This window comes from Pholcus phalangioides, unplaced genomic scaffold, assembly GCF_987345545.1.
Source record: "Pholcus phalangioides strain wild (caught in Gottingen) unplaced genomic scaffold, Ppha-v1.0 ptg000010l_1, whole genome shotgun sequence".
In the NCBI taxonomy this organism is placed as follows: domain Eukaryota; kingdom Metazoa; phylum Arthropoda; class Arachnida; order Araneae; family Pholcidae; genus Pholcus; species Pholcus phalangioides.
Genome location: NW_028301603.1, coordinates 39,506,159 through 39,523,185, shown reverse-complemented (window position 1 = coordinate 39,523,185; position 17,027 = coordinate 39,506,159). Strand labels below are relative to the sequence as shown.

General features: G+C 38.0%; 1 protein-coding gene across 2 annotated transcripts; it reads left to right on the top strand.

Moving 5' to 3' along the window:
* Positions 1-1,226: 1,226 nt before the first annotated feature.
* On the top strand, positions 1,227-17,009 carry LOC149081448 (testis-expressed protein 264-like). Of its 2 annotated transcripts, none has more exons than XM_089238378.1 (3): positions 1,227-1,516; positions 7,848-8,063; positions 12,366-17,009. In XM_089238378.1, the coding sequence occupies exons 1-3, from the start codon at positions 1,250-1,252 to the stop codon at positions 12,708-12,710; spliced, it is 828 nt and encodes a 275-aa protein (XP_089094504.1). In that variant the 5' UTR covers positions 1,227-1,249; the 3' UTR covers positions 12,711-17,009. The 2 variants fall into 2 exon arrangements, with proteins under 2 accessions (XP_089094504.1, XP_089094505.1); XM_089238379.1 differs by having other exon boundaries at positions 1,235-1,516; positions 7,854-8,063.
* The last annotated feature ends 18 nt before the right edge of the window (positions 17,010-17,027 follow it).

The window sequence follows — 17,027 nt, the reverse complement described above, 5'->3', positions numbered from 1 at the left end:
TTATATTTAATTTTCTGGGCTTCATAAGCGAACTCAATATTTCGAAGAAATCAAAAATTCAATTCAATTTTTAAAATTATTTATGCAGCGAAAAACCTTACTAAATTTCCGCATTTCTATGCTAAAATTGGCAATTTTAACATCGATCTCTATGTGAGATCGTGTTTGTTTTCACCGAGTCACGTGGTCTTCCGACGAATGAAGTTGGAGACACCGTTCTTAGCACTGTCAAGGAGGAGACCGCTGACGTCATACTTCCTCCAGTAATATAAGCTGGATGGAATTTTCCGTAATTTCAGCAATATTTGGCACCTTTGTTGGACTTGGGATCATTTTTGGAGATAACTGACGATGTCCCGTATTTAGAATCTCAATTTCCGGTATTTTTGTCGAAAAAATATGGTCAGCTTGCATGAATCAGATGTTCAGCAGTTGATTTCGCCGTCAGACGACAGTACAACATTCAAAATTATCCGGTGAGTATAATTCTCGAAAATATATAACAAAATTAAAACTAATTTTATTCATAACTTTCAATATAATAAGCCGGGTTTTCCTAGGAGCAGGTTTCCTGTGCCGCGCGCAACGTGATTCGCGCAGCGCGACACGCCGTTCACTCACCAGTAAAGTTGGGTTTTCCTAGGAGCAGGTTTTCTGTGCCGCACGCAACGTAATTCGCCCAGCTTGACACGCCGTCCACTCACCAGTAAGAAAAGCAGCGTGACTGTTTTCCTACAGAGAGCAATACGCCTCACGACAGCGCTTTACGTCGGGCGTGATTGGCCGACTGCTTCTGGAGGAGTCAAACGCGTCGTGCGCCGCGCGCGGTTTTGCTGATGTTCTCTTCACTCTTGTGTGTTTTCTTTCCCTCCCCTTAAAACCGGAGCATGCAGACGACAGAGTAGCTGATGCCAAAGCTATATACTTTATAGCTTTGATATATACTTTAAAGCTATATACCTGCTGTGATCTGATGCGCCTCGCTAGGAAAGCACAAACGCGTAGCGTGATTATGTAACTCGTTTCTGTTGGCGCGAAATAGTCTAATTCGGTTCACGCTGCGCAGCAAACCTATTCCTAGGAAAACCCGGCTATAGATTTAAAAGTGATTCATATTTGTAAATGACCAAAGTTTTGCGATATGTCAAGAGCGTACAGCTTAAAGCCCATAGCATGTTTTTCTACCTGTATAAATTTTCAACTAGAACCAAGCTTTCATTGTATTATTATTATTATCGTCGTAACAAAGATGGAGGTTGATATAGTGATTCTTTCCTTGATACTGGGCATTTTGCTGCTGCTGCTGTTGACGGTGCTGATATTCCTGTGGTTCTCGGGGCTGTTCGAAGAAATCGACATCAAGACCGGCAAGTCGCCATTCGGGTCCCTAGAGGTCGCCTACAAGTTCGGAAAGAGCACCTTTCCGGACTCGAGCGGGATCCTTTTCAATGAGGCTCACTCCATAGCACCTGACCTCAGGTGCATCGGGATATGGTACGACAACCACGGCGAGGAGGTGACACCCCCTTTATATGATTTGTATAACTTGTTTTTATGCAATTTCCTTAGAATTGGGGCCATGTTTACGTTGCCTACTGTTATTTAATATTGGCATGTATGATGCAAAGCTTGGCGAAGAATCGGAAAGAGAAAAAAAAGCCAGCCAAAAGGGCTCGACTTTGACGCTGGGAGGGGGTGAGGGGTGTTGGGCAGGTGCAGATCCAGAACGATTTATCGGGTAGGGCGAATTGTGTAAGTTCTTTGAATCCAGTATTTTACGGGACAGGCTAATTTCCCATATTATTGTATTATAATTATATTTCCCATATCCTGCTCTTGGTAGGGGGTGATCGTTCCTGTTCTGCCCTACTACCCCCCCCCCCCCCGAATCCACAGTCCACGCCTGAGCGAAGGCAGATATTTTCAGCTTCGAATGGAATGGAGGCAGGCATCTTCAGCTTTAAATAGAGCGAAGGCAGATATCTTCAGCATGGAATAGAGCGAAGGCAGATATCTTCAGCATGGAATAGAGCGAAGGCAGATATCTTCAGCATGGAATAGAGTGAAATCGCACATCCCCAGCTTCAAGTGGAGCGAGGGCGTGGTAGCCCAGGTCGATAAGATATTCGCTTAAAGTACCAAAGGATGTTTAGAGGTGTCGCGAGTTTGATACCCAGTTCGTCCTTGTCAGGAAAATTTCCTGATGCAGGGGTATAACAGAAACGGCAACAAGCCCCCAGGAAGAAATTGCTATCGCAAGGAGTTCCTCATCGACAGATACAGGATTGAAAATGTTAAAACCCAGAACTATAATCTTTAAGTAATACAGCGGTCCCTCCATATATACAGTCGTCCTACCGTATTCAGGGCAGTTATGTTCCAGGAATGTCGTTTCTTCTATAAATTGCAGTTAATTTGTTATGCTGTCGCCACAGTGGTGGTCAGCTGAAGTTGGTTTCCTGCGGTCCCCAACTTCAAGGTGCAAATGCTAGCTGATCTCCCCATTAAAAACTCTCGTCACTGAGAGCAACAGGCCTACACTTACTCAATCACTGCTCTTCACTCATAGTTAGATAAACTGGTGGCAGATGGCAGCATTACACAGAAACAAACTTCATGTCAGGTTTCACTACACAGAAACAAACTTCATGTCAGGTTTCACTACACATACACACACACATTCCAACATGTACCTATTCGTTAGAAGTTCCGCAGGGGAATATGGATGAGATGCATGTGTGGTTTAGTAGTAGCCACAGAGAGCAACAGGCCTACGAAGATATGATTATTCAATCATTACACTTCACTCAAGAGTTTAAAAAAAATACAGATGGTGGTGGTTGTGTATATGTAGTAGGCCTATTTCATATTCTTTTGTTGTTCTTTGTTCCCACTGGATGGCTCTGCCCCCAAAGCAGAATGTTTAGCACTGTTCTGCGATGAGCCCTCGGCTGACTGGAAATGTTCTACGGTAAAAATCCCCATACATGTAATAGTGTTTTTTGTACTTTTTCTTAAAGTTCTTCCGAATTGTTCTGCAGTAGTGCTAATTGTTCTGTGACGTACGTCACAGATTTTGGCACATTCTGCTTCAGGGGCTCTGCCATAGAATAATTATTGCTGCATTATTTTTCCCGCCTTTTTTCGGGGAGTTATTGCATCGACTGGAGTCTGTCGTGCTTGTATGCTCCGCTGTGAATTTTTTCTTATATTTAAACCTTGCGTTCTTATATTTCAGCGCGGTCATATACAGGTAGCATTACACCGAAACAAACTTCACTTCAGGTTCACGGAACTTTGCACTCACATTTCAATATGTGTATTTTAATTCATTAGAAGTTTCGCAGAGGAATGTAGGCGGGATGCATGCTAGCAGTAGTTAATTTGTTAGAGTATGTATAGTAACACAAGGCTTCCTTCACCAATTTTTCTACGTGTGAAAAACGTAACACAGATGGGTCTATTTCATGCAAACAATTCATTGCCGATTTAAATTTACGAAGCCTTTGCTATGTGGCTCATAATGAACTTGTCTTCTGATTCTCAGGAATAAATAATGGCGACTATAGTATACAAGCTATCCGATGCATAACCCTTTTTTTTTATCGCGCCGACAGAAAAACAGAACTTTCTACATGAGAGACATGGACCCAAGGCTATATAGTTGCAGGTGTAGCTAAAGCAACAGCTGATCGAATTTCACGTTCTTGTTTTATGATATATTTGACTGTGGACTCATTGATGCCGCAATAACAAGAAACCACAGCAACGAAACTAACCTTTGTCAACGTTTCAAATTTTCCTCACAAATTTTTCACTTTTCAGAAACATTTAAACAGTTTTTATATAAATATTTTCAGAAGTACCGGAAAAACCTTTAAGAGGGACATTTTTAAGTACATTTGTTTATAATGCATACATAATATATTTTGTTCTGGTACTACAATTATTACCTCTATGGTTTTTAGTTTTTCCCTGAAAAGGCTGGGAAAGAGACCATGAATACAGAGAGCCGACTATTACTACAAAACTACACATGCACCTTTTCTACATTCCTCTGCGGAACTCCTAATGAATTGGTACATGTTGGAGTTTGTGTGTGTGTTGTGAATCCCCTAACGTGAAGTTTGTTTCGGTGTAATGCTTTTTATGTTTAATGCTGCCATCAAATTTTCTAACTATAAGTGAAGTGTAACGATTGAATAATTTTACCGTTTGTAGAATTTGCGAAATAAATTTTTTTATAACGGTTTCCGTGACTTTTGGATCGCTCTGTAGAACCGAGAGGGAAGTGAATTTCACAAGGGAGAAAACAGCGCTGTTAGTTTGAGGCGACCACCGAGATAGATGGCACTGTCATTTCCAACCTATCTTATGAATGGTAGCGAATTGTGTGTATAGCTGGAAACCACAGAAAACCAACTTCAGTCAACCACCACTGCATCACTGGTGGGATTTAAACCCAAGTGATGCGAACGCCTCACAATACCTACATGACTGCACAGCAGTGGCTGAAAATCTTCTCCCCTCAAAAGCCCTTGTGAAAATTTCATAACTTTTCTCATAGGTGCCAATGCTTCCAATTTTTCAGCCTAATTAAAATCTTCCAGTCAGAAATCTAATTCTTCCGATTTTTTGTATCTTCACAGAAAAATCCCCAAAAGTTTTCAGATTAAGCTTTGTTTGAATGGGTAACCCCTAAAGAAAATACTCTCTCATTCAGTCCTTGCAATTTCAGGCTGACCCCGTTTTCTCAGGAAAAATAAGGGGAATGAGGATTTCAAGTACGAAAAATCAGTAGTTGTCGTCAAATATGATACCAAAAGCAAGCGAAGTGGCTAATTATAGCTTAAAAAACTGGGACAGCGAAACATGCATCCCGGAAAAATTGGACTTATATATTGTCATCCATTGAAACTTCAATAAAAGTGTCAAGAGTTTTCCCCTTTTATTTGTTTGACATGTTTTCTTTCATGTGGAATGTGTGTGTCATCACGCGATAAACTACAGATTTTTCAAGTCCGTGAATTGGCACCTATGCTTTCTACTCTAAACATTCGCCTTTTAGGCAGTGTCAGAATCACAGGAAGAGACAAATGGGGGGGGGGATGAATGGGAGCGATGAAAATACCAATTCTGCCGCTCCTAAAAATCTCTGTATTAGATTTCGACGAAGATTTTGAATGTTCGAATGAACAAGATCTTCTGCACGTACTTGGCTTGCCATTCAGAGTTTCCCTTCATAAACATAGCAAGAGAATCCTCTGAGAACAAAGATTTGGCTTCTGAGAATGCAGACGTTATTTTTTTGCAACTGAATAAATAAATAAAAGAAAAGAATTCTTTCAAAATACATAGGTATTATAGCGAAACCTTTTTCTCAAAAAACTCTATATCTCGAAAAATGAAAAACGCATTAAAAAAAATCAAAATCTGTAAATTTTCACCTCTGTCTTAAAGTAATTTTCGAAAAACTCTTTATCTTGAAGACCAATTAAGTGCAATGATAGTGAAAAGACAGCGCAAAAATTCCTTTTTCCTCTCTGGCTTTTTTTTCGGAAGTGAAAGAATGATAAGAAAGGATTATTTGTATTACCGCCCATTTTGTTGATGGATCTTGTCGATCATATGCAGATACACTGATTGAAGAGTGGGGGGGGGGGTGGATGGCTTGTTCAGCGTGGCAAAAAATCAGCCAACAGATAATTTGAAATTGCTTTACGAAAGCAACGAGTTTAGGACCAATCATCTCAGTGATGAAGGAACCAGATCTGACGAACCACTCAAATTTCAATGAATCTCGGAAGAATGTTGAGAAGAGAATTTCAGAACATTAGGGCATTACTACAAAACACTTGAAAAAAAAATTTGAACATAAAAAACTCAGTTTCAAGATAGAGAGGTTTGAATGCTACTACAGTTCTTAACCGAACATGCACCTCGTACACATTCCTCTACGGAATTTCTAACAAATCGGCACATGACAGAATGTGTATTGTGAGTGTTTGCTTGGCTCTAATGTATTTATGTTGTAGAGTTGTGCTTTTTTCGTGTTCATTCTGCCATTTGGCTTCCATTTTCTGAAGTAAAGGTGGAAATGCTTGAATTTTCATGTTATGTCAGTATCATGGTGTAGGCCTGCCTGCTCTCTGCGGAGAGACTTTTTCAAATGGGAGATTGGCTCGCGCATTTGTGCCTCAAAGCTGGGAAACTGTAGCAAATCAGAGAGGTTTGACTGTATATCACTGAAAAAACTGCATGCTGTTATGAAAATTATGTATAAATAATGATTATGCATCATTTATTGTGTTATCTTTCACTTGTAAATAATCGGTGGTGCATGTCTCTGTAACTCTCGTCAAATTAATGGCAAACTTAGCGCGTTTTGCGACAGCATGGTTTCCGCAATGTCATGATGCCGAAGGAGAAGTGTGAAGATGGTAGAATAATCTCAGAGCTCCTCTCGTGTATCATAAAGTGGCACAGCTTTTGCAGAACTGGAGCAGTTTGTAGAATTTTAATCTGAAGACATGTTCTCTTATCTGCAGATCGCGCTTTCTATTCATAGGTCTGGTTCCAAATCCCTGCTTGTGTACATAGCTGTTCTGTAGGGTAAATTTTTGTGTTGTCCGTGGAATTTCTTTGTGGTTTGCCATCTTAAGTGGCTGCGAGAGGCATCATCTGGAACAATACAGATGTTTGTCGATAAATTTCAAACCGAAAAGTGTGATCTGTTGTTTGAAAATTTCTAAAATATGACCCAAAAATGTTGAAAATATACTAGTCATCACGAAATATGACGTCATAAAAATTCCAAGCCCTCGTGATTACTGAATTGTAATTTGGGGAAAAAAAATTTTTGGAAGTTACGTCTTTCACCTAATTCGTCCTTGCACCAATAAAGCCAAACCAAACTTATGTTGGCATCTACAAATGGGAGAAAGTATATTGCCAAGTCTTTGAAGGGTGAAAAAAATTTGGACAGCTGTTCTCGAAGCGAGAAAATGATTGACTGCTGAAATATTTGGCTGCCGCTTAATTTTTTTTCCCGTTTTGTCAAGCCCTGTATTGAATGAAAGGCTTAAGGAAGATGAGGCACTTTTTTCTTGTTGTAGTGGTCTTGTGACTAGAAATTGGAATCGGCTTATTCTGTAATTGAGGCTGATAATTTTAATAACAATTAAGGCAGAAATGCATAGTTTCATCTTTTCTCGCCAAGGTCCCTAAAACAGGCATTTATGAAATGTGAACCGTACTCTATAGTTTTCTGACATGCATTATGTGGGTGGGCAAAAAGTCTGTAGAAACTTTAAAAATTCATAAAAACCGGATAAATAACCGAAATAAAAAAGGTTTGCAGGCAGGGCCGTCATTTTAACTTTCTCCGGGGGGGGGGGGCAAAGAACATGTACTCAATGAATGTATGTATATATTTGTGTATATATATACCATTTTTAGTGTATTCTGTAACGCCAGGGGGCCCCCGACCCCAAATGACACGCCTGTTTGCAGGGTTAGCATCACTCGGTCACAGAAATGTTTTTAAGACGGGGAAAAAACAGCGTGGTAGCACTGACATACACAAGTCAAAGAAAAGATACGCAAATAACAAACAATGCCTCCAAATCATTTATTACATGTGTGTGGCATGTGTTCCACATGAGCACCACCACAGGGGATAACACATTGCAGGAGAGTCACAAATCCAGTTACTGCAGAGTAAAACAGGTCCTTTTGGTGATTTTTCAGTCACCGTGGTGACCTGGTGCTTGTCAAAGTCCATTGCATAATGTGTTGTTTTTATTGTTTTTATGTTTGCCTAACATCAAGATTGTTTTGTTTCAAAGTCGCAGAAGAAGCGTTACATGGTCGGGTTGATTCTCAACGACAACGATCGTGAAGTCGATGAAGAGACGAGGAATCTGATCAAGTCAAAAGGATATCAGTCCGTTGTTCTTCCAGCTGTAGAGCATGTCGTCTATTGCACTTTTCCCAACAAGAGTATGGTATCTGTCGTCATTGCCTTGAATCGTGTTGTTCCAAAACTTCAAAACTACATAAAGGTATGGTTGCTTCTCACTCTCGAAAGTGTTAAGTTTTAATCTGAAATGCATTTAATGATCCATTTTATTACTAAGGCAAGTCAGGAATTTTGCTGCAGTCGAGTCACGGGTCAAACCAGAGATGAATTTCTAGATCAGGTTCAGCTTAAAATTGGTATTCGCCAGTGTGAGTTATGCAATTCAAGAATTATTTTGCAAGTGTAGGGGTGACAGAAGTTCTTGAGGCTGATTGGATGGGTAATGAAGTGGAATACTCTACTGCACAGTTTGAGGGCCAACCAACAATACACACTGTTGATGTTTGTTTATTGATCACGTTCAAGGCCGGGTCATTTCAAATCACCCAGCAAAATGTCAAAATGAAACCAGTAGTCTCAGATTTCAATGATTTTTTTTTTACTTGTTGCTTTCGCCATCCTTATTAAACAATGTGAAATATTATTTGTATATCTCTAAAACTTTTTGAGAAAAAAATGTTAAAATTCATCAAAAAATGACTTTTCTGAGGGTCTATTTTTAATCTGCATTGTTTAAGAAAACAAATCGTAACTTTTCAATTTTCAATATATTCAAGTGAAATTTTCACTAACGTGTTCACAAAAACATGCAGAATATGAATAAAAATAATTCATGCACTTACATTTGAAATTTATATGTAAAAAAATTATATGTAAACTTTTTTTTTGTGGAATTTTTCATGAGAAAAAATACAATTTTTCAAATACAATACAAAATACTTATTTTTAAAACAGAGGCACAGCAGTTACCAAAACAAGTTTTACACTCATGTCCATAAATTAAGGATAATTCAGAATCACACAGAAATCGAAATCTAAAGTTAAAATTTCACCTGTAGAATTATCACACACATCTGCAAGAATGATATGCAAATTTCAGGAAGCCACCAGATGATGCCGATAGTACGTCACAATGACGAGAGTGTAAGAGGGGGGTATATAAGGAATGGTGGCAAAGAAGTAAAATTGTTCGCAAGAGTTCTGTAAGGCGCTCAGTGCCATAAGCGAATAGTTATGACACAGAGGACGCATGTGGATGATTTTTTACGTGGTAGAATTATCGGCCGCCTGGAATGTGGCCGTACTCAGATGGAAGTATCTGAGGAACTTGGCATTGCCCAAAGTGTCATCTCTAGGCTTTGGCAATGATTCCAAGATAACGGAAATGTCAGTAGACGTTCCAGTACAGGTTGCCCGAGTTACAATGCAGAATGAAGACCGGTATTTGGCAATAACTGCCAAAAGAAGCAGATGGAGCACAGCATCTGATCTGTCTCGTCAGCTATCTGCAGCCACGGGTACCACAGTTTCAAGGCAAACCGTGTACAGACGTTTGAGAGATATTGGTCTATATGCTAGCAGGTCTGTCAGATGTGTTCCGCTCACTGCAACTCACTGTCGGCAGCAATTAGCCTGGAGTAGAGAATATGCAATGTGGACATCGTCACAGTGGGCTTGTGTGATGTTTTCCGACTTTTCACCTTTGCTTTTTCATTTACAAAAGCTCTCCTGCTTTTCGCACAGAATATTCTTCTGTGCGTCTTCACAGATTTTTTCTTGTTCCATAAAGAAGGGGCCAGAGTTAAAATTTGCAGTTTTTCCCTTGTTTTTATGTGTGAATTGAGTCTTCTTTTAATTAACTATCAAAATAATCATATCACTTGCTTTCTGTTTAATATCTTCATTAATTGTGCTTCAATATTCATTTTCTGGTAATTCTTCTTGAAAAACTTTAGAAACCTTTGATTTTAAAGTGTCACTCCTCAAGATTAAAAGAATGTTCGATGGATCCAATGATGTGTAATGGGTAGTTCAAGTATTGCATCAGCAAATTTTTAGCCATTTTTGACTCGCCCCTTGTCAGCACTGCCCCCTACTTCCTAACGTATATTGGTGGGATCAGAAACGTACGCGGGGGGGGGGGGGCGCTCATGTGCCTCCCCCAGAGAGAAATAAAATATTCTTTCAATGCAAAAAATATTTAAAAAAAAAATTAAAATTTCAAAAGAAAATATTTTCATATGTTATTAAAATCAATTTCTGTTAGTTCCAATGCTATTTTAAGGGTAAGACCTCAAAATTTCTCTTTAAGAAATTCATTGTAACCCACCCTTTATGCCATATATTAGAAAACAATGTTTTTGAGATAAGTTCATGAAATTTTTCATGGTCAATAAGGATTGTGGAAGCAGTAAGCAAAAAATAATAATTGGAATCTGGCATGATGAGTTTCATTTTAGCTAGTTCATAGTTCATAGTTCTAGATTTCATAGTTTTTCTAGATACATAGTTCTAGTTCATAGTTTTTCTAGATACATAGTTCTAGTTCATAGTTTCCCAAACTTAATTCCCCCCCCCCCAACCATTCCATCATTCCGCTTGGAGGTGATATTCCCCACTTTGGGAAACATTGATCTAGTTGAATAATTTGATGAATTTTGTGTTGCGAGCCAGAATCGGTCAAAAAAAAATTTTTTTTTCTCCAGTCTTTTACTTCATATATTTAGGAGAAATGTAAAATAAAACTTGTTTCGGTAACTGCTGTGCCTCTGGTCTAAGAATAAGTTAAACATTTTTTTTTTTCTCACAAAAAATTCTAGAAAAACAAAGTTTACATACAAATTTTTTTACGTTCAAATTTCAAATGTAAGTGTATCAATTATTTTTATTCATATTGTGTATGTTTTTGCGAACACAGTGAAAATTTCACTTGAATATATTGAAAATTGAAAAGTTACGATTTGTTTTCTCAAATAATGACGCTTAAAAATCGACCCTCGGGAAAATCATCTTTGTCATTTTTTTATGAATTTTAAAATTTTTTCCTTAAAAAGTTATAGAGGTATGCAAATAATATTTCACATGGTTAATTAGGATGGTGAAAGCAACAAATAAAAAAAATCAAAATCTGTGACCATAGGTTTCATGGCTGGGTGATTTGACATGAAATGACAAGGATAAAAAAAATCTAGACCTGCCAAGACACAAATGCAAATTTAGAAAAACATTACGGGATATATTTCCAAGCCTGAGGCTATATGAAGTTTCGTTACATTTAAGTTGATATGTGAAACACTTAAGTGCTACTGTGCTACAACATCAGATAACTAAGCTCGTGAAACGCGTGAAATGAAAATTTCAATGTTCAACAAACACAATCTGTATTTATACTGATCATGAAATAAATATTCTTGGTCCACTTGGATCGCGGAAACACTTCGTCACAAGAAGAAAACTATTGTGTCACACAAAGTACATTTCGATACAATTTACATAAAGTTCCAGAAATATTATTGTAAAGAACAAATCTGTTTGGCAACATGCCAGGCGAACTGACCAGGTTCACCCAACACGACCAACGATAATCTGGAATAATTTACCAACGGATGTCCGCGGCCATCCGCTGGCAAACAAAATATTTAAGCATGCAATAAGAAACGTATAGTTAACGCACAAAACCCCAATGTGATCAGGTGTCTCTCTTGATATTAAGATTAGTAAGAAAAACATGACCCGGAGGCTGTCATGTTACAATCAAAATTCCGGGTATTTGACGTGTTATTGCGCATCAATGGCATCTCTGAAATACTATTAACAAAATTTTTATAATTGATTTTAATTCACCAGCCACCGTTAGTATATTGCCAAATATTGCAAATGTTGTTGATTACAATTAATGATTCTTATACAAGCAGAAATTATATCGTTTTCAAGGTTATATTTGAAATGGGGGAGGGTGTGTATGTGGACCATTTATTTTAGTAATTTTTCATTTACTTAGCTTGTGGATTCATCAAATAGAGTAGTCATTATATCCGGTTCAGACTTTGGCTCATTAGTAGTCATCCAAATCTTATGGTATATTTATGATATTTACCAATAATTGTAATGGCAACTATGTACAATAACCAGCCAATGTGATAAATTTAGTTCCATTTATCTTTTTTACCAATGCCGCTTGTTCATTGTGCATAATCGCCAGTGAAAGTGATAATTTTAGGGAAATTTGTCAAACTTACCAAAATGCTTGGTAAGAATGCATAGTAACCAGCTATTATGTATAGTAACTACATTTATCACATTTACTGTGACATAAAATTATCTTGCAGAACAATGCAAAACATTCTGCTTTGGGGGCTCTTCAACTTCATTAGCAGAGAGCTTGTAAAAACATTTAAAACAATGCACTACTGCTTTCCCCTACTATTAGTTCTTTGAATTGAAATTTTGTACGTATAATCAGTACTGATAATTTTAACAATTTCTTTTTTCTTTACGATTCCAGGAGAAGAAATTAGAAGCATATCCTCTCATCGAGATCAGCGATGGCGAAAACTTGATGTATGCTGCCCCGCTGTCGAAGCAGAGTGAGTTTTTTGTTCCAGAGGCACTCGCAGAAAGTGAGGAGGAACCTACTTCTGAACAACGGACAGTCAGTAGCGATTTCGGGGAAGAATTACACACGGAAACCGTGAGCTCAGTTGATTCGTTGGTCGGAGGAGGACAGTCAAAGGCAGAGGACGCTCCCTCTATGGAAATCATTGACAGCCTAGAGAACAATGGGAACGGCGTGGCAAACGGCTCTGAGGCCAGCACAGAGTCCTTCGAGGAGTTACAGTTGGATTCTTGAGCCAACTGTTTCAAGATGGTGTATTTACGATCCATTTATTGATTATTTTTTTTACACACACATGTTTGAATTTACTGTGTAATAAGTAAAATATATATAAACATACATATACATATTGTGTACATTATAGACATGTTATTTTCAATTCGCAGTTAAGAGTGGTGCATTGGATATATTAGACTGGTTAGTGTTGTTTGTACGAGGAGAAACATTTCTCGCATGCATTTTATCTTTGGCACATGTTTCTTGATGTGTGTATGGCTCAGCTTTATCGGAGTATCAGAATATGCTGGCTTTTTTTAGTTAACCAAAGAATATTTAATTTTTTGCTTGAGTGATTGGACTATGGGTGATTTTGGGATTTGAGTTGGTCGTTGGACATGCAAAACAGTGGCACAATTTGGAACTGTCAGCATATTGTTTTATGTTCAGTCTCTTTACCGAAGTTTTCTTCCAAATATTGGTGTTCATGTGCTGATATCTAATTATTATCTGCGTTTTAAAAAGGGGATGTTTGAGTGCCAAAAAAAAAGAGAAAGAAATCTCAGCTGTTTGTGTTAATTCAATATCAGATGTAAAAGTTTGCGACATGAATTCTCTGTTTTTAACATTACCATAAATTAGTTTTTCTCGTGTTTTAATGGGCTGATAAGTGTTGGAGTAATTTCTTGATGTACAAAAAGATACAGAATTTCGTAATAGCCTGCCAATGAGTCACATTCACTTTTCTGTTACTGCAATTTCCTGTATAAAAAATCATTAAAATTAAAAGGAAAAAAATCGTGCTATCACCACTCAATTTCGTGAACCTGCATGCTTTTACAAACTAGTCCTGTGTTACGAAACAATATGTTATTTCTCTGAACGTGCTTCCCATTTATGAACTGATAATAGAGTTCTTAAAAATCTCCATTGTATAGCCTGGATTAGCATGTATTTTTACCCATTCATTCCAGCGATCTCTTCAGACTGTGGTGAGATAGATGAAATGTTGAGATTTATATTATTTTTCACAAATGTATTAGTGGAGTAAATTCACGAAAGGCGAGAGAAAATCCAGCTGCAGTTTTTGGACTGAAATTTTCTCATGCAGTTTCAAAGTTGAAAATTATTCATGTCACACATTATATCGACCACAGAGCATTAAAAAGAAACATAACTTTTTCCTTCTACAGTAGATTAATTTACAGGAAATTATGGTACTACTACAGGGCTGGACAAAAAAAAATTACGTGCCTGTCAAATTTCTTAGGAGCTAAGCATGTTTTTCCCCCAAGGAAGATGATCATAATTAAGATTTGTTTTACTTTTCTCGGACTTCATGACCCTTTCCCATGTTGGAAGACACATTATTACAAAATCCAAAAATTTTGTATCAGGCACTTCAGTTTAGCAATAATGCATATAAAATGATAGGCTCCAATACTGATTTTCTAGTTGCCATGGTGACCTGGCTCCTGGGATTTGTCCAGCCTTGTATACTAGTAACATGTAGAGATTTTTCATAGGTAAAGTGCCATTTATCACATCGTTTAGTTTCCAGTTCAAGCAAAGTGGTATATTATTGTCGATTTTCTTGTGAAGTAGAACGATTCTGGATTAGTGATACTGTTATGTGTTGAATTTTGTTTAAAATTCTGGATTATAGTTTACGGGATCTTCAAGAAGGTTGTATAAATGATGCAAGTTTGAGCACTAATATAAGTGGTATCAGTGACTCGAAGCAGCGAGAAAGTCCCAAGATGATGCAAAGCCAATGTGGCCGTCACTATAGAGAGGTGACTTTTACGTGGAAGTATGTGTTGGGATATACAATACAGGAGCATTGTGGTGCTGACCATTAGCGGAATTCAAAAAATGTGAATCAAAATAGTGCTATACCCTGCCATACAATTTCAATTGAACATAGTGGCTTTAGAATGAATGATCCATGTTTTGCTCTTGGACTATCTTCATCTTATTTCATAACAAAAATTGCTGAGGAAACACAAACTGAACTTCATATTAGTGCAATAAATGGCATATCGCTTCTAAGAGGAATCTGTCTATATGGTGCTAATTAGCAGATGAGTGTACAATGACTCATTTGCAGGCTTTTCAATCAGCTTGGTTTGGACTCCAGTGGCCGGCATCAGCAATAAGTATTTTCAGGTCTTAAAATGGGGATGGAATGTGATTTCTCTTCTATGCGAGAGCCTAAATTGATGGGTCAAAGTTCCCTTGGTGGTGATGATATCAACCGCTAGTAAACATTTTGAAAATACTTTGACACGCAACAATCTACATCCCAATTCCTCATTGAACAAAAACAGCAATTTATCAGCTATTAACATAAATTTTGATGCATTATTACAGATACTTATCTGAAAAATCATATTTACACCATTTCAATGAGGTTCCTATGTACTCGTATGTAAAAAATACAGTTATGAAAAACATGGAATATGTCAATTAATTGAGATTATTTTCTTTGTCCTTTATATTAAATTACAATTGCCAGCATTTTGGCTGATCTTGGAAGGATTTTGCAAACCCCTTGTGGAGAATTCAGTGCACCTTTGACATCACAGCAAGTGTTGAAAGTGGTCGCTGTCAGCATCAATAGATGCTCATTTACACTGAAGAAAGCTGTCAGGATTCAATTCCTGGAAAGTACTATTTTGCATTCTCATACACACAAGATATGTCCGCAGCAAATTCCATTACATTATGACAAACAGTGCTGTTTTTATGAGCAAAAATTAGAAGCTGGAAAGAGTTAAGACACCTTATAGTGTTCAAGCAAAGTAGTACTTGCCACCTGCTTCCAAGATCTGCCGCAATACTGGCAATGGTGTATTTAGGATACTACTCAAGTGAATGGGCACCATTGATTGATAAGTGTGATTTTTACATAGGCTTTTCCCTCTAGTATTCACTTTGTTTATGTGGCAGCTTCATCCGAGAAATGTCTCGCATAATTTGCAACTGCAGCTCGTTTTTGTTAAACAGATTCTTTACACTGCCTTCCAGAATTCCATGGTTTTGCAATGAGAGTTTTGGCAAGTGCACATGCATGCAGTTGGATGTTGTTATAATGTTAGCAATGTTTGATATATACTACTGTAGTTTCGAATTGCAGAATTTGTAATGGTATGATGCATTGTCCTCGATATTACACTTGCTTCCTAAAGTTGAGCACACGACAGCTCATATGATATAACGACACACCACTTTAAACGTGTCCCTCTGGATTGGACAGTTAGTGGTACGTAAAGGTGGTGTACTCAAGCATACAGGTCCCTTCATGTGGAGCCTACAGTGTACTATGCTGGCAGATATTGTCTTACCAAGTGACATTATTTTTCATAATAACCCTTCCGGGGGGGGGGGGGGGCAGAGAAGGCATGCTGTGGCTCTGGCTGTAACCATGGATGCAACAGTTGTGGAGGTTGTTCATCAATTCCGCTTGGCTACTGTAGCAATATACAACAGTGGGGGTGGGGGGGGGGGATTGTAACCCTGGGGTCAACCAGTGGTCTCTCAAGAAATAATCTCCACCTGTGCGAGATATATTTTGGTGCCTCTGCACGGGTCATGTGGCTGCCCCTGGTGGACTGTAATTGTTTGTGATGAAAAACAATTATGGTCCACCTGGACATGGTTGTAGCCAAGTAACCTCCACAACTGTTACATCCATGGTTGCACCATCACTCGGTAACATATCTGCCAGTACTGTACCAAAACTACACATGAAAAGAAGACACATGATGTCTGAGTACAATGTGTTTGTGTTCCACAGACCATCCAATCTAGAGGGACATGATTTAAGTGGTGTGTTATGTTGGTGGTGAAAAGCTGTTGCGTACTTAACTTTTAAAACCCAGTGTACATGTCAGTGTAGCATATGTGCTTATAAGCAGTTACTTGTTCTCGAATTGAAGTGTTTGCACTGCTCTTTACAGAAATACAACGGTCTACATCGCTAACAGTATTATAGTGAAATGGTTACGAATGTCGAGATTTCTCTGTGAGCACTTTTGCATAAAGTTTTTCTATTTGCACGATTTGTGCTATACTCTGAATGTTTAGGTGTTGTATAAAAGAAATGTTAATGATCGAGATTCTTTCTTTTAAGATGTAACCGTTTTAAATCGCCCTGCTGTCTTGAGGAAACAGGAAAGAGAGCTGAGCTGGTCTCTTACATTAAGTCTAATAGGTATTATTTGTGTCGTTACCTGATGATGATGATGGCTGACATTTCGATTTTTTCCCCCTTTGTATGTAAAGTGTAAAATAAATAAAGTTTCGCTTCTCTTATATGTGTGGTTAAAAACT